This window comes from Pristis pectinata, chromosome 11 (genome assembly GCF_009764475.1).
Source record: "Pristis pectinata isolate sPriPec2 chromosome 11, sPriPec2.1.pri, whole genome shotgun sequence".
NCBI lineage: Eukaryota > Metazoa > Chordata > Chondrichthyes > Rhinopristiformes > Pristidae > Pristis > Pristis pectinata.
The window spans coordinates 28573233-28596648 of NC_067415.1; the positions used below are offsets into that span (position 1 = coordinate 28573233).

Genomic DNA, 23416 nt, shown 5'->3' on the forward strand with positions numbered 1-23416 from the left:
TAAGTCAAATCAGAGAAGTTGTCCAGTTTAAAAGCAAGGTAAACCCAATGGAGAAGGGGATGCCCGACAGCCACTATTCTGGGAAGCTTCATTGAGCCTGCAGCCTGACAGGCATTGAGATGTGGATAGTATTTATTCCATACCCTTGATATGTGCAGGAGAAACTAGTCAAGGGTCCTACTTTTTCTTAATCATTATCCACTGACCCCTCCAGAAAAAAAGTATTGTGGGGGAATGTGTGATGGAGCTGTAATGTTGCATCACAATTTCATAACTTGCCAACATTTTATTCTCCAGGTTCATATGATTAATAACCATTTGGATGAGACAAAGAGCTGCTAATCATGAGCTTGGGACTGGTCCAGTAATCCAGTCCTACTTTAGGAAATGTAAATTCGATTATAATTTTCAGCCCAGATAAATTTATTAATTGCTGATGCTAACAATGAAATGACCATATTGCCATAAAAACCCATCTATAGTGGATAATATGTCCGTATAATCTAGACCCAGCTCCAGTTCAGACATAGCCTTGAAAACCACTCACTTAATAGGTAGTAAATCCTGGACATGCCAGTGATACCCACAGCCTGTTAATGAATTTAAGTAATACCCCCAAAGTGATTGCTGCATTTAGAGATGGCAGGAAAAAGCTGAGAGAATTGGGAAAGAAGGAACATTAGTAAATCTTTCTAAGTATGCTTAGAAATCTTGGTGGCAAAACAGGACTATTGAAAGGAACTTGTCATTGCAGAAACAGAATGACATTTCATCCCCTTAGGGGAAAAAAAAGGTACTGTACCAGGTTTAATAATTGCTGTTAATTTGCATGTTTGATGGCATTGTTATATCAATTTCAGTGACAGGTTACTGAGCAGTTTTTGTTTTCTACATGCTTTTGTACTTTTCAGGAGTTGCACTGCAGTTTTGTGCTTTCTAAGATGGCAGGTAAGGTGAGGGGAAGCACAGACTGTCCCACAGATGGGGCATATGATGACTTTACAAGGAGAATGGGTTGGTAGCTTGCCACTTACGTAAAACCTCTGTGTCCACCTGATTCATGACCTCGAGATTCTCCATACCATCCCAAGTGCTCCCTCCCCATTTTGAGTAGTCATGGGCTAGAGATCTCCAGGAGTCAGAATGTTGCATTTTTTTAAGGAGGCTTTAAGCACATTTTTGAATCTCTTCCTTTGTCCATCCACAATCTCTTCCTGTAACAGAGTTTGGAATACTGTTTGTTTTGGGAGACTGGCATCAGTCGTGTACAATGAGGTTTGCTCAACATAGCTAACAGAGTGTATCTAGGCTCTCGTGGCTGGGAAAGTTGACCTGCAGTAGGGTACTGATGTTGGTTCACTTGTACTTCCAATAAATTTGGTGGATTTTGTGGAGACGGCATTGCTAGTATTTTTCAAATGCTTTGAGTTGCCTGTAGTAGGTTGTTCAGACCTCAGAAGAGTTTTGTGGCAATTCTGAGGTCTTGATCATACATACCTGCTTCCTCAATTGACCAAAGGTTTTGCAGGCACACTGCAGATGGTGGCGATTTTCATCATCATTGATGTCTGCCTTTGCAGAGTGGCTCGCAAGATATGGAAAGTATTCCTTGTTTTCCTAGGTCTTGACATGAACTTTTATTGTTGGAGAGGATTGTGATGCTGCAGGGGCAGGTTGGGCCATAATTTTGCAGATGTGAGTGCAAGTATAACATCACTGTGCTACTCTCTAAGGCTGGGAATCAGGTAGTTTTTGGACTCTGCTATGCAATGCAGGAATTCTGAATGAAATCATTATAGTTGTTTGTGGTTACTTTTGAGAAAGTTAATCTTTCAGTCAGGGACAGCAGTTGTAGACCTCCATTTTTATAATTGATAGAGTGTAATTAGGACCTCCACGTTGAGGATGTTGGCCTGGGAGAAGATACTGACTTTGCTTTGCATATCCTTCTGGTGGGGTTGGATTATTTTGTGGAGATAGGATTAGTGCTATCTTTACAGATGCCTGCTGCAGGTGGTCCAAGTCTCAGAGGCATATAGGAAGGAGGGAGTCCAATGGTTTTATGCCACATTTAAGCTCTTGATTTTAAATACACTTTTCTTTAATTGGAGCTTCAGGGATTGAGCGAAGGATAACTTGGAATTACCTCCATATGTGTACAAATGTAAGCACTTCCTGTTACTGCAGCTTTGATTACTAAAGCTGAGTGACATTGGTTCTGGTGTGTAGGCCCTGTAGGGTGAATAGTGTCCATTAACCCTGTAGATTTGCTCCACTTCAATGCAAAGCTTGTTGGAGTTAAGGTGTAGCATTGCAGCGATACAGATTGGGTGGGGCAGGGTGTCAGAATAAGATGGTTGCTTGATGTCAGTCTTTGCTGAGACTGGTCCTAACAAATGGGTCCACAACAGAGCCATCGCTTGTATACTAACATGAATCAAATGGAAGTTGGACACAAACCTCTGCTGACAGTAGAATGTGAGGAGGGTTGATGGAGTCAAAGGCTTTAGTGAGGTTGAAACTGCTAAGTGTAGTGGTTGGTGATGTTCCCCGCATATCAGAATCAGGTTTGTTATCAGTGAAGTATATTGTGAAAATTGTTGTTTGTGCAGCAGCAGTACAGTGCAAGACATAAAAAAAAATACTAAAAGTTACAAAAATAAATGAGTAATCACGAGGTAGTGTTCATGGACCGTTCAGAAATCTGATGGTGAAGGGGAAGAAGCTGGTCATGGGCTGGTCTCTTGTTGCATGGTCCACAGTGCAATTCAGGGCACAGTTCTCCAGCCAGTGAAAGGAGATGGTTGAGAAGGACTCTGGCAATATTTTTCTCCATGGTGAACAGCAGAGAGAGCCCTCTGTAGTTAATATAGTTGGTTTAACCTTTTTTGAAGGTGGTCATGATTGTAGCATCTTTGAGATCTACTGGTATAGCTCTTCTCAGATGTGGACTGAATACTCCTTACTGCTTTTTAGAACTTCAGCGGGGTTGCCATCTGTTCCCATGGCTTTTTATTATTTTAGTTGCCTCTTTAGACCTTGTCACAAGGCATTCTGGATTGAAATCTCCACCATGCTGCGAGAAAATAAACAACTGTAAAAGCACCTGAATGCTGAGGTCCAGCAGAAGCTCATGACCTAAATGACAGATGGTGGGTGGAAAGAATCAGTATTAGGTTTATTATCACTGACATATGTCGTGAAATTTATTGTTTTGCAGCAGCAGTACAGTGCTAGACATAAAGACATAAGAATCACTCTGTTACAAAAATAAATAGTGCAAAAGAGGAGTAACGAGGTGGTGTTCATGAACTGTTCAGAAATCTGATGGTGAAGGGAAAGAAGCTGTTCCTGAAATGTTGAGTGCAGGTCTTCAGGGTCCTATACCTCCTCCCTGATGGTAGTAATGTGAAGAGGGCAGGTCCTGGATGGTTAGAGTCCTTAATGATGGATGCTGCTTTTTTGAGGCACTGCTTCTTGAAGATGTCTTTGGTGGGAAGGGCTGTGCGCATGATGAATCTGGCTGAGTCTACAACCCTCTGCAGCCTCTTTCGATTCTGCACATTGGAGCCTCCATACCAGGCGGTGATGCAACCAGTCAGAATACTCTCCACTGTACTTCTGTAGAAATTTGTAAGAGTGGTGACATACCAAATCTCCTCAGACTCTTAATGAGTAGAGCCACTGGTGTGCCTTCTTTGTGATGGCTTCAATGTGTTGGGCGCAAGACAGATCCTCTGAGATGTTGACATCCAGGAACTTGAAGCTGCTCACTCTTTCCACTGCTGACCCTTCAATGAAGACTGGTGTGTGTTCTCCCAACTTCCCCTCCCTGAAGTCCACAATCAATTACTTGGTCTTGCTGACATTGAATGCGAGGATGTTGTTGCAATACCACTCAACCAGCCGACCTATCTCACTCCTGTACGCCTCCTTATCACCATCTGAGATTCTGCCAACAACAGTGGTGTCATTGGTGAATTTATAGATGGCGTTTCAGCTGTGCTTAGCCACACAGGCATCAGTGTAGAGAGTAGATCAGTGGGCTAAGCACGTATCCTTGAGGTGCACCTGTGTTGTGTCACGAACCAGCAACAAAAGAAACACACTGAGCATGATTCAGTGTCAAAAACTATTTTATTAATCACTACTTATGATAATACGTAAAATAAAAGTAAAAATGTTAGTATGTTAGAATTCAAAAATGTTAAACCTCGAATGTTAACCCCAAAACTAAACTCGTCGTGTGTGTGTGACAAAGTCCCAAACTCCAAGTTCCGGAATGGTTCTTAAAGTTCAGTTCCGCAAGCCATAAGGTGAAACATGAGCAAGGGCTTCTTCAACAACCACCGTTGTCTGAAGATAAGACGTAGATGTAGAAAAACAGAGAGAGAGTACATACGAAATCCAAATGTTCCACGATGGAACCCAAACGACACTCCAGTGTTTACTCGGTAGTGACTTCCTCACCCCGAAAAGCATCCGAATCGTGGTCGTCCACACACAAATACCTGTTTCCTTCTACAGGTCAGCAACAAAGTGAACTCTACCGGATTACTTCCAACTTCCATACATGGACTTCAGTGGCAAACACAGTTATTGTTTCTCATCCATCGATAGAGAAAACTAGCAGGCTGGTGTCTCTCTCCCTTCTCTCTCTCTCTCTCTCTCCCTCTCCTTCTTCTAACCTCTTCAACAACGTCATTACGTCCTTTATCTTCTATTGACGTAAGCACGCCCCACACACACATACACACACACTCTCTATCTTAAAGGGACTTCCACTGAGTCTGTAACAGTTGATTATCAGCAAGGAGGAGATATTGCTACTGATCTGCACTGACTGTGGTCTCCTGATAAGGAAGTTGAGAATCCAGTGGCAGAGTTAGGTACAGAGGCCCAGGTTTTGAAGCTTGTTGATTAGTATGGAGGAGATGATGGTGTTGAACACCGAGCTGTAATAGATAAACAGCAGCCTGACGTATGTTTTGCTGTTGTCTAGGTGCTCCAAAGCTGAGTGAAGAGGCAGTGATATTGCGTCCACTGTAGACCTGTTGTGGCAGTAGGCAAATTGCAGTGGTTCCAGGTCTTTGCTAAGGCAGGAGTTAATTCTAGCCATGACCAACCTCTCAAAGCACTTCATCACAGTAGATATGAGTGCTCACCCTGCTCTTCTTTGGCACCGGTCTGATTGATGCCTTTTTGAAGCAGGTGTGAACCTCAGACTACAGCAGTGAGCGGTTGAAGATGAACTCTCCAGACAGTTGGTTGGCACAGATTTTCAGTACCCTGCCAGGTACACTGTCGGGGCCTGACACCTGATGAAGAAGGCCCAGCAATGAGCTGACAGCCATGATGTGCATGGGTTCTTCAGTGCTGTCAAAGCCTTCTACATAGTCCCATCTGACAGAGAGCTATCAATGGAGGTGAATTTATTAAGGTCAATGTCCACTAAAAGGATCACTTCAAAGACTTACTCAGCCATGATTCTATGCTTGATCTGAGCACCTTGACTCATTGCCATAGCATCCTCTTCAATCCAGCTTTGCTGCCATTCCTGAGGTAAAGACCAGATGCCAAATTTAAAAAAAAACAAGACTTTGGAATCAATATAGTGATCTCAGTTCATTATGTTACGCCAGTATTAAAACATACCAAACCCCTGCCCTAATTAAGTTATAATTTTGGATGATACATGTCATATACTAAGTGTTGTAAATATGAAGTATTAAGTTCATATTTCATGAATTCATAATTAATCTATTTTCTTTTGCAAGGTTTTGATAGAAAAAGACTGGATTTCATTTGGTCACAAGTTTGCTGACAGGTAAGCAAGTAGTACTTGTGTGAAAATTGTTTATAACTATGGAAAAGGTGCAATGGTTGTTGCTACTAAATGATTTTCTAGATATGTATGGTTGTGGCTTAAGTGTATTGAATGTTCATGTGCTAAAATATTTTGCAACACTTCTCAGATAAAATCAGTTGTTATTCTGTCAGATTATATTTGAACTGTTGTATATATTTAAGATAAAGTTATTTTCATTTAAATCCTTTTTAAGAAAAATCCAGTGGTATTCAACAGTGGGGGTAAAATATCGATTTCTTATTTCTCCAACACAATTTTACAAGGCACTATGTTCCAATTATTTTCAAAACTCTGGTGAAAGTCCAATGGACATAGATTTTATATAAATAAAAAGATTGCACATGATGTCTTGTGTCGTCAGCTCCCGCTATACTGTTTCCTAACTAAGAAATACTTTTAAAGAGTGATCTCGTAGGCACATTAACAAATTGTGTAGCTCACAATAAGATTAATGAACAGCAAATTCAGTGAATCACTGATTCTGCCATTGTTGGTCAAGGGACACCAGGATATTATAACTTTGTGCTCTGCTTTGGGATATTTTATTTCCATTTGAACAGGCTCAATTTTATTTTGTATATCTTATGCTGACAACATTACACTTCGTCATCATTGTATTAAAGTCTCAGAATCATATATGTATTTTATAATGCTCATGTATAAATTCCAGATGTGACCAATCTTACACATTTTATTGAACATCCCAAAAGTGACAGACTAAAAGCAAACTTAGCAGAAAAGTAGAGAGGAAATGGGTTGCAGGCCATTTGGTTCATTTGCTCAAAATGCCACATTGGTCAGTAAAAACTTGTGGTGTAGTCAGTGTTCAACCACTGCCCCCTTACGTTACCTGTGGAGTTAGTTTAAGGGCAAATTGAGCATGCTGAAAACTCCCAATGTATTCATAACAATTTAATTTTGGATATGATGTCTAATTGTAAAACTAATGCCCCATTTATGTTTTGGATTACTTGTTGCCTTGTCCATATAATTACTAGCTGCTTTACTACCTCTATTTCAACACTGAGTATTGGACACATTCCCACTGAGGGTGCAATACTGGACCTCCTCTTAAGGAACGAGGTCAGGCAAATAATTGAAGCGGCAGTCAGGGAGCACTTTGGCTCTAGTGACTATAGTTCTATTAGTTTTAAGATAGTGATGGAAAACGATAGGACAGGTCCACGGGTTAGGGTCCTAAACTAGAGCAGGGCTAATTTTGGGGGAATTAGGCAGGATCTAGCAGAGGTCGATAGGGTGAGTCTGTTTGAAGGGAAATGAATGAACAGCAAGTGGGAGGCTTTTAAGAGTGTGATATCAAGAATCCAGGAGCAATATGTTCCTGTTAGGGTGAAGGGTAAGCCTGGCAAGTTTAGGGAACCTTGGCTGACGAACGATATTGAGGCTCTGGTCAAGAAAAAGAAGGAAGCATACATTGGATTTAGGAGGTTGGGGATGAGTGAATCCCTTGATGATTATAAAAAGATTAAGAATACACTTGAGGGAAATCAGGAGGCAAAGAGAGGGTGTGAGATGGATCTGGCAGGTAAGGTTGAGGAAAATCTCAAGAGGTTCTATAGCTATAGAGAGGGTAGCTAGAGAGAGAGTAGTTCCCTTGGAGATCAGCAGGGCCGCCTATGTCTCAAGCCACAGGAGATGGATGGGTTTTTTAAAGAATATTTCTCCTTTGTGTTTACTGAGGAGAAAATCATGTTTGCTCAAGAGATGAGGGAAACTAGTGGAGATGTTTTGGAGGAAATTCATATTACCAGGGAGGAGGTATTTGCAGCCTTACAGCGCACTAAGGTGGATAAATCCCCAGGGCCTGACCGAGTGCTTCCTTGAACTTTGTGGGAGGCTAGAGAAGAAATTGGGGAGGCCCTTGTGGAGATATTTGCTTCATCATTAGCCACTGGTGAAGTTCCCAAAGACTAGAAGGTGGCTAATGCCGTTCTGTTCTTTAAGAAGGGTAGCAAGGACAAGCCGGGGAACTACAGGCTGATCAGCCTGACATCAGTAGTGGGGAAGTTATTGGAGGGAATTCTGAGGGACTGGATCTACCAACATTTGGATAGACAGAGGCTGATTAGCAGGAGTCAGCATGGCTTTGTGCGTGGAAAATAGTGCTTGACGAAACATTTGGAGTTTTTTTTTTGAAGAGGTAACCAAAAAGATAGGTGAGGGTGGGGCAGTGGATGTTGTCTGTTTGGACTTCAGCAAGGGCTTCGACAAGGTCCCACATGGTAGGCTAGTCTGGAAGGTTGGGTCCCATGGAATCCAGGGAGACCTAGTTAGGTGGATTCAACATTGGCTCAGAGATCGGAAGCAGAGGGTGGTGGTTGAAGGTTGTTTCTCAGAATGGAGACCGGTGACTAGCGATGTGCGGCAGGGGTCGGTGTTGAGACCCTTCACAAGACAAAGGAGCAGAAGTCGGCCATTCGGCCCATCGAGTCTGCTCCGCCACTTCACCGTGAGTTAAACTATTCTCCCATCTAGCCCCAATTCCTGGCCTTTTCCCCATATTCCTTGATATCCTGACTAATTAGATACCTATCAATCTCCTCCTTAAACACCCCCAATGATCGGGCCTCCCCAGCTGTATGTGGCAACGAATTCCATAAATCCACGATCCTCTGGCTAAAGAAATTTCTCCTCATCTCTGTTCTAAATGGGTACCCTCTAATTCTAAGACTGTGCCCTCTTGTCCTGGACTCACCCACCAAGGGAAACAACTTAGCCACATCTACTCTCTCCAGTCCTTTCAACATTCAAAATGTTTCTATGAGGTCCCCTCTCATTCTTCTGTACTCCAATGAATGCAGTCCAAGGACCGACAAACGCGCCTCATATGTAAGCCCTTTCATTCCGGGAATCGTCCTCGTAAATCTTCTCTGAACCCTCTCCAACATCAGCACATCCTTTCTAAGATAAAGAGCCCAAAACTGCACACAGTATTCCAAATGAGGTCTCACCAGTGCCCCATAGAACCTCATCAACACATCCTTACTTTTATACGCTATTCCTCTTGAAATGAATGCCAACATAGCATTTGCTTTCCTTACGCTGATCCAACCTGGTGGTTAACCTTTAGGGTATCCTGCACGAGGGCCCCCAAGTCCCTTTGCACTTCCAAATTTTGAATTTTCTTCCCATCTAGATAATAATCTGCCCGTTTATTCCTTCTTCCGAAGTGTACAACTGCACATTTCTCAACATTATATCACATCTGCCGTTTCTTTGCCCATTCTCCTAAACTATCCAAGTCTCTCTGCAACCTTTCTGTTTCTTCAAAACTTCCTGCTTCTCCACCTACCTTGGTGTCATCTGCAAACTTAGCCACAAAACCATTTATTCCATAATCTAAGTCATCGATATGCAGTGTGAGAAGCAGCGGCCCCAACACCGACCTCTGCGGAACACCACTAGTAACTGGCAACCAACCAGAACAGGATCCCTTTAGTCCCACCCTTTGCTTTCTGCCTATCAGCCAATGCTCCACCCATTCTAATATCTTTCCTGTAATTCCATGGGCTCTCATCTTATTAATCAGCCTCTTGTGCGGCACCTTGTTGAAGGCCTTTTGAAAATCCAAATACACAACATCCACAGCCTCTCCCTTGTCCATCCTACTTGAGATTACCTCAAAAAATTCCAATAGGTTGGTCAGGCAGGATCTTCCCTTCATGAAACCATGCTGGCTTGGACCTGTCTTGTCATGCACCTCTAGGTATTCCATAACCTCGTTCTTGAGGATCGATTCAGATAACTTTCCAACCACTGATGTCAGACTAATAGGCCTGTAATTTTCCTTTTGCTGCCTCCTTCCTTAAACAGCGGAACTACATTTGCAATCTTCCAATCGTCCGGAACTGTGCCGGAGTCTATTGATTCCTGGAAAATCATCTCCAATGCCTCCATAATCTCTAAACCCACCTCCTTCAGAACCCGAGGGTGCACTTCATCCGGTCCAGGAGACTTATCTGTTCTTAGTCCATTCAGCTTCCTGAGCACCTTCTCTCTAGTAATCTTGACTGTACTCAATTCTATTCCCTGAGACCCCTGACTATCAGGTATATTGCTGATGTCTTCCACAGTGAAGACTGATGCAAAATACTCAGTTCCTCTGCTACCTCTTTGTTGCCCATTATAATTTCTCCAGCATCGTTTTCAATCAGTCCTATATCTACCCGTGTCTTTCTTTTACTCTTCATATATTTAAAAAAAACTCTTAGTATCCTTTTGTATGTTATTTGCCAACTTCCTTTTATAATTCATCTTTTCTTTCCTAATGACTTTCTTAGTTTCTTTCTGTAAGTTTTTAAGTTTCCTAGTCTTCTGTTTTCCCACTAATTTTTGCTTCCTTGTATGCCCTCCCTTTTGCTTTTATTTTAGCCTTAACCTTTCTCATTAGCCACATTTGTGCCATTTTTCCATTCATAATTTTCTTCTTTCTTGTAATATATCTATCCTGCACTTTCCTCATTTCTTGTAGAAACTTCATCCATTTCTGCTCTGCCGTCCCTCCACCTACCCTACTTTTCCAATCAACTTGGGCCAGTTCCTCCTTGTTATTCATTATTTATATAAATGATTTGGATGTGAATGCTCAAGGCTTGATCAGCAAGTTTGCAGATGACACAAAATTGGGCGGTGGTGTTGATGGCGATAAAGGTTACCGTAGATTACAGGGGGATCTTGATCAGTAAGGGAAGTGGGCTGAGGAGTGGCAAATGGATTTCAATACAGATAAGTATGAGGTGATGTATTTTGGAAAGTCAAACCAGTGAAGGGCTTGTGCTGTGAATGGTAGGGCACTGGGCAGTGTAATGGAACAGAGGGACCTTGGAGTACAAGTGCATAGTTCGTTGAAAGCGGCGTCACAGGTAGACAGTAGTGGTGAAAAAGTCATTTAGCATGCTGGCCTCCTTTAGTCAGAATTGAGTATAGGAGTAGGGACATTATGTTGCAGTTATACAAGTCGTTGGTGAGGCTGCACTTGGAGTACTGGGTACAGTTTTGGTTATCCTGTTGTAGGAAAGGCATGGTTAAACTGGAAAGAGTGTAGAAAAGACATGCAAGGACATTGCCAGGACTAGAGGGCCTGAGTTAGAGGGAGAGGTTGGCCAGGCTGGGTCTTTATTCCTTGCAATGTAGGAGAATGAGGGGCGACCTTACAGAAATATTTAAAATTATGAGAGGCATAGATAAGGTGGATGGTAACAGTCTTTTCCCCAGGGTAGGGGAGTCCAAAACTAGGGGGCAGAGATTTAGCATGAGAGGGGAAAGATTTAAAAGGGACCTGAGGGGCAACTTTTTCACGCAGAGGGTGGTGAGTATGTGGAATGAGTTGCCAGAGGAAGTGGTTGAGGCAGATACAATAGTGTCATTTAAGAAGCACTTGGATAGGTACATGGAGGGGCAGGGCTTAGAGGGATATGGGCCGAATGCAGGAAATTGGAACTAGCTGGGCGGACACTGTGGTCAGCATGGACTCGTTGGGCTGAAGGGCATGTATCCATGCTGTTGTATGGCTCTATGACTCTGAGTAAGAGTCCTATTAAATCTGTTTCCAAGAGATCTCTAATGTACAGAAGAGCCTATATTGCCTTGAATAGCATCATTCTGCCCAGTGGACTTGCCTTGTAGTTCTGCAATGTTTGTGCTAAAGGCTCTGTGGCTGATGAGTTCATAGACCCTTCGATCTGTCAGGCACACTAAATAATGGTATCAGTAAAGACCCTTTTTATTTCAATATTGCTTTTATAGGGGCTGTCTCTCCTGTCCTACCTCATTGGTTTTTAGACCAGAATAGTGTTTTTAGTGAGAAAATAAATGTTTAAAAATGGGGTATTATTTATTTTAATGCTGCTTTTCCTTCTTGGCCCCTTTCTATTTTGTAGATGTGGTCAACTTGATGGCGACCCTAAAGAAATATCTCCGGTGTTTACACAGTTTATTGAGTGTGTTTGGCATCTGACGGAACAGTTTCCTCGTGTTTTTGAGTACAGTGAAACTTTCTTGCTTGAGATACATGAACATGTTCATTCCTGCCAATTTGGGAACTTCATTGGAAACTGCCAAAAAGAACGAGAAGACATGAAGTAAGTGTTGTTGCACATTAGTGTGGTAGATTTGTAAAGTAGAGGAAGCGTCTATGTGACTCTGAGCATGGAATGTGCAGATTAGTGAAAAATGACTGCTTTAGGTTGCAGCAAATTTGAGGTTACAGGTGGTATGTACATTGTAGAGTTGATTCTTATTTGCAATCTCTAACAGGTAGCATAATGTAATTAGATTCATAATGGGATATTGTGCTATTAATATTGAGGTGTGATCACATACTACAGTGATAACTACCACAATCAACTTCTCAAAAAAATTGTACATGATACAAATCAATTTATTATTAATAAGGTGGGGGAGTGCTGAACTAAAATGTAACTTGAAAATGTTTGGAACAAACCTGAATCATTTTAATTAACCGAAGGTGAAAGTAGGATGCCTGAGGCATTGCGAATTCTTGCATATATTTGACTTGACTTGACACGTTGTTCTGAACTATTATCAGAATATGTATCACATAAATATTGCCTTAGAAAATTATAGAAAGAGTGTTACTGTATACAGAAGCAGGTAATAGGAGGAGGTAGGGCAAGAAACAATACTATCAAGATGGGCCAGGATATTGATGCAAAGAGGATTGCTAAAGCTTCCTCATTTTAAAGGACTTCCCTTGTGTCCTGATGCTAGTTAAATGAGTATCGCCATTAAATTCATTGTGGCTACTGGAGTTCTGTGATTTAATCCTGAATGTAATTAATGTCCTCCATTTCAAATGTAATTGAGAATTCATGGTATTTGTTTAAGAACTTTTAAATTTGATAAATATAATTGGCCGTTTATGTGTGCGATAATGTTTTAAACATTGTTCTTGGAAAAGCAATATTTGTAACAACAATTGTTTTTTTTTCATAGAATTCAACACAAGACCCATTCCTTATGGTCATTTCTTTTGGAAAATCAACACAAGTATTTGAACCCGCTCTATGATCCTAATCTTCCCTGTGTACATGAAGTGCTTGAACCAAACACTGTCTCCTTCAACTTCAAGTAAGTTTGAATTTTTGTTAAAATTTTGTGCCAAAATATGCAACTTATTTTGTTTCTCTAATTCCCAATTCTCAATTGCGTTTACAGGTTTTGGCGTTGTATGTATCATCAGTTTGATAAAATAATGCATCCCAGGCAATCACAACTTGGACTAGTTCTCTCTCTCAGTGAACAGAATAAACAACTGGAGATTGAAGCCAAAAAACTGGAGGAAGTGAGTTGATACCAGCTGCCAAAGGCACAAAGTGTCACAGTGTGGCCTCACCTAGTGCTTTGCAGGATATATTTGCATGAAATAATGTATTGCTTATTTTACTCAGTGACCAGGAATAAATTGGCTACTATCTTGCAATAGAAAAAGTAACAATAAGATGGACCAGGGTATTGGTGCAAAATAGGTTCCCAACAAATTTCTCATAATTAAGGACTTCCCTTATTGTTGTAAGTACCATCCTGTATGAGATTGATACAGGATAGTGTTATATCTTTTTCTTCCTATCTGGCACTTGATATACAAAAGTCATCCCAAGCTAGATAGGGGAAAAAATTCATGCATGTTAGGGCTTCCAGCTGGAGTTTGATATATTCTTGGAGATCTTATCACATGACCTCCTGCCCAGCTGAACAGTTTTTCTTCTCATGGTCCCTTTATAACTAAAATTGTTTAAAGAAAATGTCAGAGCACATTTTTAAAAATGCCCCTGTGGTTCTACTTCTGGACTACTCTGTCAAATCTTAAATATTTGCTGATGTGAAGGGAATTCTGGATGTTTGGCAGTCTTACTGTATATTGTATCTTAAATCTGTGGCCTTTGAGCATAGTATTTTGATCAGTGGTTTGTTCAAGCCAAAGATTTTCCAATTAACGAGGATTTCTGTTTTTTAACTTTGTTCTTTTACAGAAAATAACAAGTCTGGGGGAAAAACCCCGTACAGTTATCAAAAAAGAACCTTTTCATTCAGTTAACCAATTATCTCAAATGCTAAAGACGACTGAAAATGTGTGCAAACAGCAAACAACGATGGAAAATAACCCGATTAGAACAGTGCAAGGTGGTAACACTCCTGAAGATGGTTGCAAAGAACTCAAATCTGGTTTCTCTAAAGCTGAGCCCACATTGGTTAATTTGGAACTTGGCATGGCAAAGATGACTTGCTAAATCAGAAAGACAGTCTTCGCTTACAGACCTGGGGAAGTGCTTCTAGAAAACATTAACTCAAGTGTGCAGTAGTATAGAAAAAGATGCTTGGCCTACCAGCCAATCGGTTCTGTGGTTAATGGCACAATTACGTACTTCACTCACTGTTTGATTTGTTTTGAAAGTTTAAAATGATTCAAATCATTATCAGATATGTAACATCTGAATGGACTAAATTTGGAAATTTCACTCTTAAAAAAATATGTACTATCCTTCATCTAATTCAGATCTAGATCAGTGAGGTTGCACTGCCCAAAAATTGTGAATATAGTAGTTATACAGAGAACCCTCATTCAACTGATGTAGTCTAAACATTTTGCAGTGTGTTTTATTAAAGATAAATTATCTGCAATGGATTTTGGGCAGTGCAATTGATGGTATTGGTTCTTTGAAAGTAAGTAACTTGTGAAGCTTTAACATCACTGCAATTTAATGAGAAAATAATCATTTTTGGCTTAGAATAAAGTTCTGTTAACATTTTATGATTAACACTGTAAATTCAGCAGAACAATCTTGTTATGATGCAGCTACTGCTCAGCTACCAAAATATGAAGTCTGCTGTGAGACTCTCATTATGTTAGGTCCAATGTAACGGGTATAGCATTAGTGTCCTTCAAGTCATGGCCATTGAACCAGCCATCCGCTGACTGCAGAAAATGGGCTGCATTTGCCTCATCCACTATTCTGCAGAAAGCTTGATGACATCCTGGAAATGCAGATTTTAAAAAAAGGGAAATTGCCTGCATGTTCTGGGCTTTGTGATTACCTTAATATTTAAAACAAATACTCTGTATGATGCATTCAGGGAAACTGACAATGCATTGGCCACATTGTTTAATACACGATTTATTTTTGAACCTTAGTGTAACAAGGATGTCTGAGAATTTTGTGGCACCTAGACCCTGAAATTCGTTCAATTCCATTCACTACCTGATTACTTAATTACAATGGAGTTCTTGATGCCAGTCTCCAGGAATTAGTTTTTTTTAAAAAAACTTTCATTGATCTGCCTCTGACAAATTGTCCTCTGAATGTACCAACTTCTTTTGTTCCTTGTATTTGTCATCTAGATTGAGTGTATTCAATATTGGAAGTAAGTGTGAACTGTATTAATCAATCTTAATTGTGTGAATAAAGTAGTTCAGGGGTAGTTTGGTTACTGTTCTCTGCCTCTTACCTATCCTGAGGCTTATAAATGTGTAATAGAAGAAAAAAAAAATTCTCTGAATGGCTCCTGGGATTGCAAGACCCTTGTAAACAATGATATGTGTAAATATGTTCTGGTAGATGAAGTAAATTTATTTGTAAGGATTGAAAATATTTACTCTATGCTGAGCCCAAGCATGCCTCTATTAGGTACAAACCTACTGAATCATTGAGAATACTCTAATTTTGTCAGCCATAGGACTCCATACAGCTTGAACCAATATGAAAATATTTGTTTCTTTTCTGATCCTTCAGAATAACTGAAATGTTTGATTTATTTGCAATGTTTTGCATGATTTTATTTTAGAATATGGTGTACTTTAGAGGTCCAACACTTTCTTTTATTTAGCATAAAAATAATATACAAGCAGAACAGTTCAGCATTATGAAATGTACAGACTGTTTCTAGAAATCATTCCAATATTGGAACCTCTTCATATTCCTCAGGGTTTATGGCTGTTCCTTGCACTAATATATTGATCTTGATATGTTTACAGAAGTTGAACACAACCTTCGGAAAGTTTTACTCAGAGGTAACAGGTTTCGAAATATTAGAAAGCTGTTAAAATTGCTTTTTTCCTATGTGATCACTGTGCAAATACTAAAAATATTGACCACTAACCTTTAAGCCTCTTTAAAAGTCATTTTAAATCTACTGATGAAATCTCCTGAAGTAATTCCAACAAAATTACAAATTTTTATAATGTGAGATTAGGCTGCAGAGCTGTGTAACATAAAAATACGATAAGTGTTCTGTAACAAAGAACTTGGAGAGATGTGTTGGAATTTCTGTTGCAACATATGTATTCTGCTAATGTGGTGTTTGCACTTTATTATGGTGGAAGATTTAATTTAACAATTTAGGATACTTATAATTCATGAGAGCTCTCACGGTAATAATTTACTAACAGAGATGCACCAGTATACATTCTTTCAGATGTACATCTTAAATATGGATCTTACAAGAAGCTCTTATCAAGAGACCACAGGTGCCCCTGTACAGTTTTCTTGTGTTAATTTTAAATCTTGTAGATAGTGCCTGCAGTTTTCCAATATGCACATTCAGGCAGCAAGGCTTCATATTGGGAGTGAATTTTTAGAAAATTGGCCTTATTGGTGTTTTCTGAGGCCTGAAAGCTGCTCGCTCGATTCTCTCTTTTAAAAATGAGTGAAGTGCCGTTAATGGGTAGAGCTATGTTAAATTTATTTGAAATCTAGATTTTTCAAGTTAAATACACAAAATGGATAAGTGTTTAAGACATATGTATGTACAGCACTTTAGCATTCAAGATAAATGCAAGTTCTTTGTCTTTCAATGCAGAATTGACAGACATTCAGTAAATTACTTACTCTCAACATACAACTCTACAAATGTTTCGACAAAACATAGGAAGTTGCATTTTCAAAGTTAATAGGGGACCTTGGTTTTAATTGGTACTACCCACAGATAGTCAAGTGAGAAACTAGAAATGAGAGAAGACTTTCAGCTCAGCTAAATCAGCCCCTTTCTCTCTGAGGGGCGTAGTTCTGGAGTTCTCTTTGACATTGCCTCTCCTGACATGTTGATGGAGATCACCAAGTATGTACTTGATTGGCAGAGTAATGGGAAAATTGCTCAAAATAACAATGGGCAAGAATGATGTTTGAACTAATGGGAAACTAGCTTGAAGGTTCATGGATTAATTCAACTGTTCATTTAGATAACATTCACCCATATTAATTCATGTATAATTTATAAAATCTAGTTTTACAACATTTCAGTGCACTGGGGACAGGGAGAACTGTCAGAAAAAATGTGTTTTTGGTATATAAGAACTATTTGCATGCACTAACACCCCTCCAGTGCAAGCATTCCATCTGCCTTTGGGGAGTTAGGATAATTTCTAAGATGCGGTAAGTTTTCCCACTGAGGGTGCCTTCAAATCTTTTATTCCACTATGATCTTTAATGGCCTTTAATGAGATTTGCTGCTTTATTATGGGCATAATTTGAATATTATGAAATATGTGGTTTTGTTTTTGCTCCATGATCCCTCCAAGATGCAGGCTGGCATTTAATGCTGCTAATTTGAAGGTGATAATTGCATTACATTAACTATGTTCTGTAATGAGAGAACTGCTGGCACAGATGGCCCAATATTTATGTTGTAGGGAATGTTTCAGTTAAAATAAGATTGTCAAAAAGACATGTTTGAGCTTTTGGATTTTAAAGCTGCTGGTGCAGGTCATTTAATTGTAATGGTGAGTAATTATTGGTTGTGACCCATTTCATGTGTCATAATTTATAAATGATATTAAGGCTTAGTTATTTATTAAAGATATTGTAATATTTCTTGCCTGTGTTTTAAACACATTGAAAATTCTAAAAACATTTAAGGGACCATTTGGTGTAAAGTATTACAGAAAACCTGTGGTGGAAATAAAGATATCAAAGGAAACGTGATTAAATAATTTTATCACGAGTCTGCTTTCAAGATTAGTGTCTAGTTTCTATTTACGTAAAAAATCTTGTAAAAAAAAGGACATGGTGGATTGGTGAAGCAGATCAATGCCAAATAATATTCAGGAAATAAATTACACAAATCTAAAAACTAGGAATAGAATACATTTTAAAGTGTCTTTATAGTCAAAATAATAATCCTACCTCTAATTAGGTATTGTGTATCTATTTGTGTTTACTCTATTGACCAATAAATAGAATGGTCCCACTTGTAGTTTTGGAGAAAAGCTGTACAGTTAATTGTGTGTACTTATAATGCTGTACAGAGTTTTGCTGATTGTCCCAGTACATAATTACATCTGAAAATTATTTGGGAATGTAAAGATGTGGGGAGTGGGGGGGTGGGCAGCGGGTGTTGGTAGGTGCAAATAGGTGGGGCTGGTGGGAGAGTGGATGACACATGAAGCTAGTAGGAATGCTTAAAGCAACAGCCTTTTAAGTTTTTAAAGTGCACTAAAATTTCAGCTTTGATGTTTTACTGTTAGTCCTGAGGAATTCATCATTAATTGTAGTCTTGCTGAGAGTTCATAGTGTGGGGTAGAGTCCTTTGTAATTAGTGCTTGAATTGTTTAATGTGAGGTGGTCTGAATTTTCAGCATGGCGAAAGAAACTCTAGGAAGACTTTTACATGATCTGGACACTGTTGCCTTAAATCTAAAAACAAGACAAAATGTACTTAGGATGTTATTTTGTGTAAACTTTCTGTAAAATAAGGCTCAAAATGTTGAGCTATTATAGTAACATCTGTCACTTTCCTTGTATTGCTTGTATTTTTAAAAACTTAATAAAAGGAAAAATTTATAGAATCATAGCATGTTGCAGCACATAATGAGATTTTCTACTCATTGTGTCTATACTAGTTCTTTGAAAGAGCTGTCTAGTTTGACACCAGCTTTTCCCCCCAAAAATTGCAAAGGATCTGCAGCACAGAAACTGGTTAATACTCCACCCAAGCCATGTCCTTTCTGCTCATCAATGTCTGTCAACATAATATTCTCTTCTTCCTCATTCCTGAGCATCCCTTAAATGCATCCATACTATCTGCCTCAGCCATTCCCTCTCATTGCAAGTTCTAAATTCCCACCATTCTTTGGGCCTCATCTCTTCTTCTGTGCCTCCTCTCCATAGCTCTCTATGCCCTGATGTTTCAAAAATGTGTCTTAACCTTTCTTTAAATACACTCTATGATCTGTCCTCCACAGTCATCCAGAATAGAGAATTCCAAAGATTCACTATCCTTATCGTGAAATTCCTGTGCACCCCAGTTTGAAATATCTGCCACTAATCTTGTCCGAGTAGTGGAAACATCTTGACATCATATTGTTTCATGTATGTTTCAATAAAATCATCTCTTATTCTTCTAAACTCAAGAATATAGATCTAATTTCTTGAGCTGCTTGTGATGGGACAACCCTCTGATCCCAGGAATTAAATGGTGCATTTGGACTGCCTCCAATGCCTGTATCCTTTCTTCAGGCGGCCCAAACTGCAATGCACCAGGTGTGACATCAATGGTCCATACAATTGTAACAAAACTTTCTTATTTCCAAAATGCGTCCCCTTTGCAATAAAGCCCAATATTGCCACTTGCTTTCCTAACAACTTGTTGCACCAGCTTGCTACCTTTTCTGCAATTCGTGCCCAAGAACATCTAGATCTGTCTGTACTTTGCTCATTGCAACCTTTCTCCATTGAAATAATGGTCTGCCTGTAGATTCCTCCTAACGAAGTACATGACCACACACTTTCCCACATTAAACTCTATTTGCTAAGCTTTCACCCACTCAATCAATCTATCTATATCCCCTTGCACCTATGCTCAAAAGTTAATTTATGTGGCCAATTAACATGCCAAGCTGCACATCATTGAAATGTGGGAAGAAGCCAGAGCACCTTTGGAAACCCACATAGTCACAGGATGAATATGCAAACTCCACACAGTCACCACCCAAGATTTTGAACCTAGTTCACTGCACGTCCAAGGCTGCACCACTGTTTCCCTTCAAGATTTTTACAAAATAATTTTAAATCTATACTTCTAGTTAGGCTTACTGGTTGAAGGAATCAATTTTATTGATATGCACCCTTTGAATTTTTGTTCTTGCACCTCCTTCAAAATGGCAGCATTTAGATCAAATAGCCACTATATAATTCTTAACAGAATGCATCATTTCACACCTGCTTGCATTGCACTTGCCATGTTTGTGCTTGTAATACCAATATGTCCATGTCCTCTAATGTAAATCATTAAAGTGCAGGTGTGGAAATCTGAAGTATTCTAAGTTCATTGTCAAATCGAACTCTGCAATGCAGCAAACAATGAGAACACCGATGCAAAAACAGAAAATGCTAGAAACAGTTAACAGGTCAGACAGCTTTTGTGGAAAGAGAAACAATTAACATTTCTGGTCTGATTTCCTTTGCCAGTTCTGCTGAAGGATCCTGGACCCAAAACATTAACTGTTTCTCTTTCCATAAATGCTGCCCGACATAAGTGTTTCCAGCATTTTCTGTTTTTGTATCTATGTTCTCATTGTTTGCTACATTGCAGAGTTCGATTTGACTATAAACTTAAAAATTATGTTCCCTGAACTTGGGTTTGGGTCATATATATTTAACAAGTATTAGGATCAGTCCTTTCCCATACTTTTGGAGGGACCCACTACATACTTACCACCTGGGCAGTCCCTAGCAATGGCCTGCACTCACACCAGCAGCTGCACCACTTACCCTGGTCTGCCCAGTGCCAGCTCTCATAGATAGCATGTCCACACTAAGCCATGAGGTGATTCTTCATTGGTTGGTGCAGGGTTCCTGGCACAGCTGTGCTAAAAATCTATAGATTTATTAGCTTTCAGTCCCATTAATTTCTCCAATACTAGCTTTTCACTAATGCCAATTTCTTCAAGTTCCTCATTTCCTCTTAGATTTGTAGTCCTCCACAAATATCAGAAGGTTTTTGTAACTTCATTACTGAAGAGTACAAAAGATAATGTTTAATTTCTCTGCCATTTCCTTGTTCCCCGCTATAATTTCTCCTACCTCAGTCACTAAAGCATGCACGTTAGCTTTTGCTAATCTTTTCCTATTTTACATATCTATAGAAGGAGTTACAATTTTTAAAAAAATGTTTCTTCTTGGCATACTCTCATATTCAACTTTTCTTTGGCCTATTGTTTTCTGAATTTTGACCACTTCCCAAGGAGCAGCTGCGTAAACAAAGACCATTCTCTGTTCAAACAGCCCACAGCAGGGAGCCACTTGACACAAGAGGTCTAGAAACTGATCATCATATTTACATAATAATTGGTTCTTCAACATGTACCTTTTATAACAGCAGCAACAAACAATCTGCTGGAGGAACTCAGCAGGTTGTCCAGCACCTGTTTTGGGGGGGAGGAATTGTCTGCATTTTGGGTTGCGGTTACCGGAAGTTAGAGAAACCAATGTTCATCCACCAGGTTGGAGGCTACCAAGGTGGAATATGAGGTAACCACCTCTATCAAAAGCTCAGGATACAGGTCTTCGGTTCCTGCATCCTGAGCTTTTGATGGAGGTGGCTACAGAGATAGTGGATGCACTCAGGAACAACACACAAAATGTTGGAGGAACTCGGCGGGTCAGGCAGCATCTATGGAGGGAAATGGACAGTCGGCGTTTTGGATCGAGACTAGAAAGAAAGGCGGGAGATGGCCAGTATAAAAAGGTGGGGGAAGGGGTGGAGCAAGAGCTGGCAGGTGATAGGTGGATCCAGGTGAGAGGTGGTTGATAGGCAGGTGAGGGAGGGGGAGAGTGGGAATGATGCAAGAAGCTGGGAGACGATAGGTAAAAGTGACAGGGCTGAAGGATATGGAATCTGATAGGATAGGATGGTGGACCATGGAATAAAGGAAGGAGGGAAACTGGAGGGAGAAATGTGTGGGTGATGGGCAGATCGGCAGTGCGGGAGAGGGGAAAGAGAAGGGGTGATGGGGCCAGTGGGATAAAGGAGAAAAGGGATAGGGAAGTGGTTACCAGAAGTTAGAGAAATCAATGTTCATGCCGTCAGGTTGGAGACTACCAAGGTGGAACATGAGGTGCTGTTTCTCTCATCTGTGTCTAGCCTCCACTTGGCAGTAGAGGAGGCTGTGGGCAGACTCGTTGGTGTGGGAATGGACTGTGCAGAGTCCACATTGATATATGATACAGAAGTCATTTTGACAACTTTTTGAGGTTGTATCTGACAGACAGATGAAGGGAACCAGTGGATGTGCTGCATTTGGGCTTTCAGAAGGCCTTTGATAAGACACCACACAAAAGATTATTAAACAAAATTAAATATACAGTGTGAATTGAGGACTGGTTACCAAACACAAGGAAAGAACAGGACACGTTAGTTTTGGGAGGCTGTCAATAGTGGGGTTCAGCAGGGATTGGTGCCAAGCCCCCAACTGTTCACAATCCTTGTCCCGTATAATGTATACAAGTTTGCTGATGGTACAAAGCTTGGTGGTATTAGGGGTTTGAGGAGAATGCAGAGTTTCAAGGGGATTTAGGTAGGCTAAGTGAAGGGTCAAGGACATGACAGGTGGAATATAATGTGGAAAATATGGGGTCGTCTGGTTTGGTGGAAAGAAGAGATGAAGGTTTTTTTTTAGATTGAAAGGTGTTGGTGTTTAGAGAGGTCTGGGTATGCTTGTACCCAAATCACTGAAAGTTGATTCAGCGGCAATTAGGAATCCAAGAAGTATGTTGGCCTTTACTACAAGTGGATTTGAATAAAAGAGTCCCACATAGAGCCCACATGAGATCATATTTGGAATATTGTTTGGAAGTGTGGTCTTCCTGCCTAGGGAAGAATATACTTGCTGCAGCAGATTGATTCCTGGGTTGGCTCGTTTGTTGTTTGTTTGAGGGGAGCTTCAGCTGAATTGGAAGAACCAGGTGTGATCTCACTGAAAGATACAAAATTCTGAAGAAACCTGAAAGGATAGATGCAGAGTTGTTGTTTCCCCTGGCTGGGGCAGCTAGAACCAGAAGTCACAGTTTCAAATTAAGGGGTTCCCATTCAGGGAAGAGCTGGGAAGAAATTTCTTCATCAGAGGTGAAGAATCTTTGGCTGGGGAGGCTCAGTTGTTTTTAGATATAAAGGGAATGAAAGAATACGGGCTTAGTTGGAAAACTGGCACTGAGGTAAATGTTCAGCGATGATTTTGTTGAAAGTTGAGCAGACAGAAGTGAGCTACTTCATATGCTCTTGTATTCTTCTGTATTTATATGGGGTGTTTAAAATGAGTGACTGCAGCTTTAAGGTTGCTACCTTAAGTACAAAGTCATGCAATTGACTGTCCCCTGTATTGTATGAATTGTCTGTAGAGGCCCTTGGAATGTTGTGCTGAATTCCTGAGTCTGAGAATGTGTTCACTTTCCCACCCAGAAAGTTACACAATGAAATCAGATCCTACACTGTATTTCTGCAGCATATACTTCGGACTTTATGGGGAAACAGCTGAAAAAAAATTGAAGCAATTTTTGAGAAGTTTCTCATAATCAC

At 40.1% G+C, this 23416-nt stretch overlaps 1 protein-coding gene across 1 annotated transcript in view; it reads left to right on the forward strand.

Moving 5' to 3' along the window:
- mtmr6 (myotubularin related protein 6) overlaps positions 1-18691 on the forward strand; it is a 39351-nt gene extending 20660 nt beyond the window's left edge. Inside the window, exons 10-14 of the mRNA XM_052026329.1 lie at positions 5778-5827; positions 11770-11970; positions 12845-12979; positions 13067-13193; positions 13882-18691. Coding sequence (XP_051882289.1) covers positions 5778-5827; positions 11770-11970; positions 12845-12979; positions 13067-13193; positions 13882-14139 — 771 coding nt within the window. The 3' untranslated portion in view covers positions 14140-18691. The remainder of the gene's footprint in view (positions 1-5777; positions 5828-11769; positions 11971-12844; positions 12980-13066; positions 13194-13881) is intronic.
- Positions 18692-23416: the final 4725 nt, after the last annotated feature.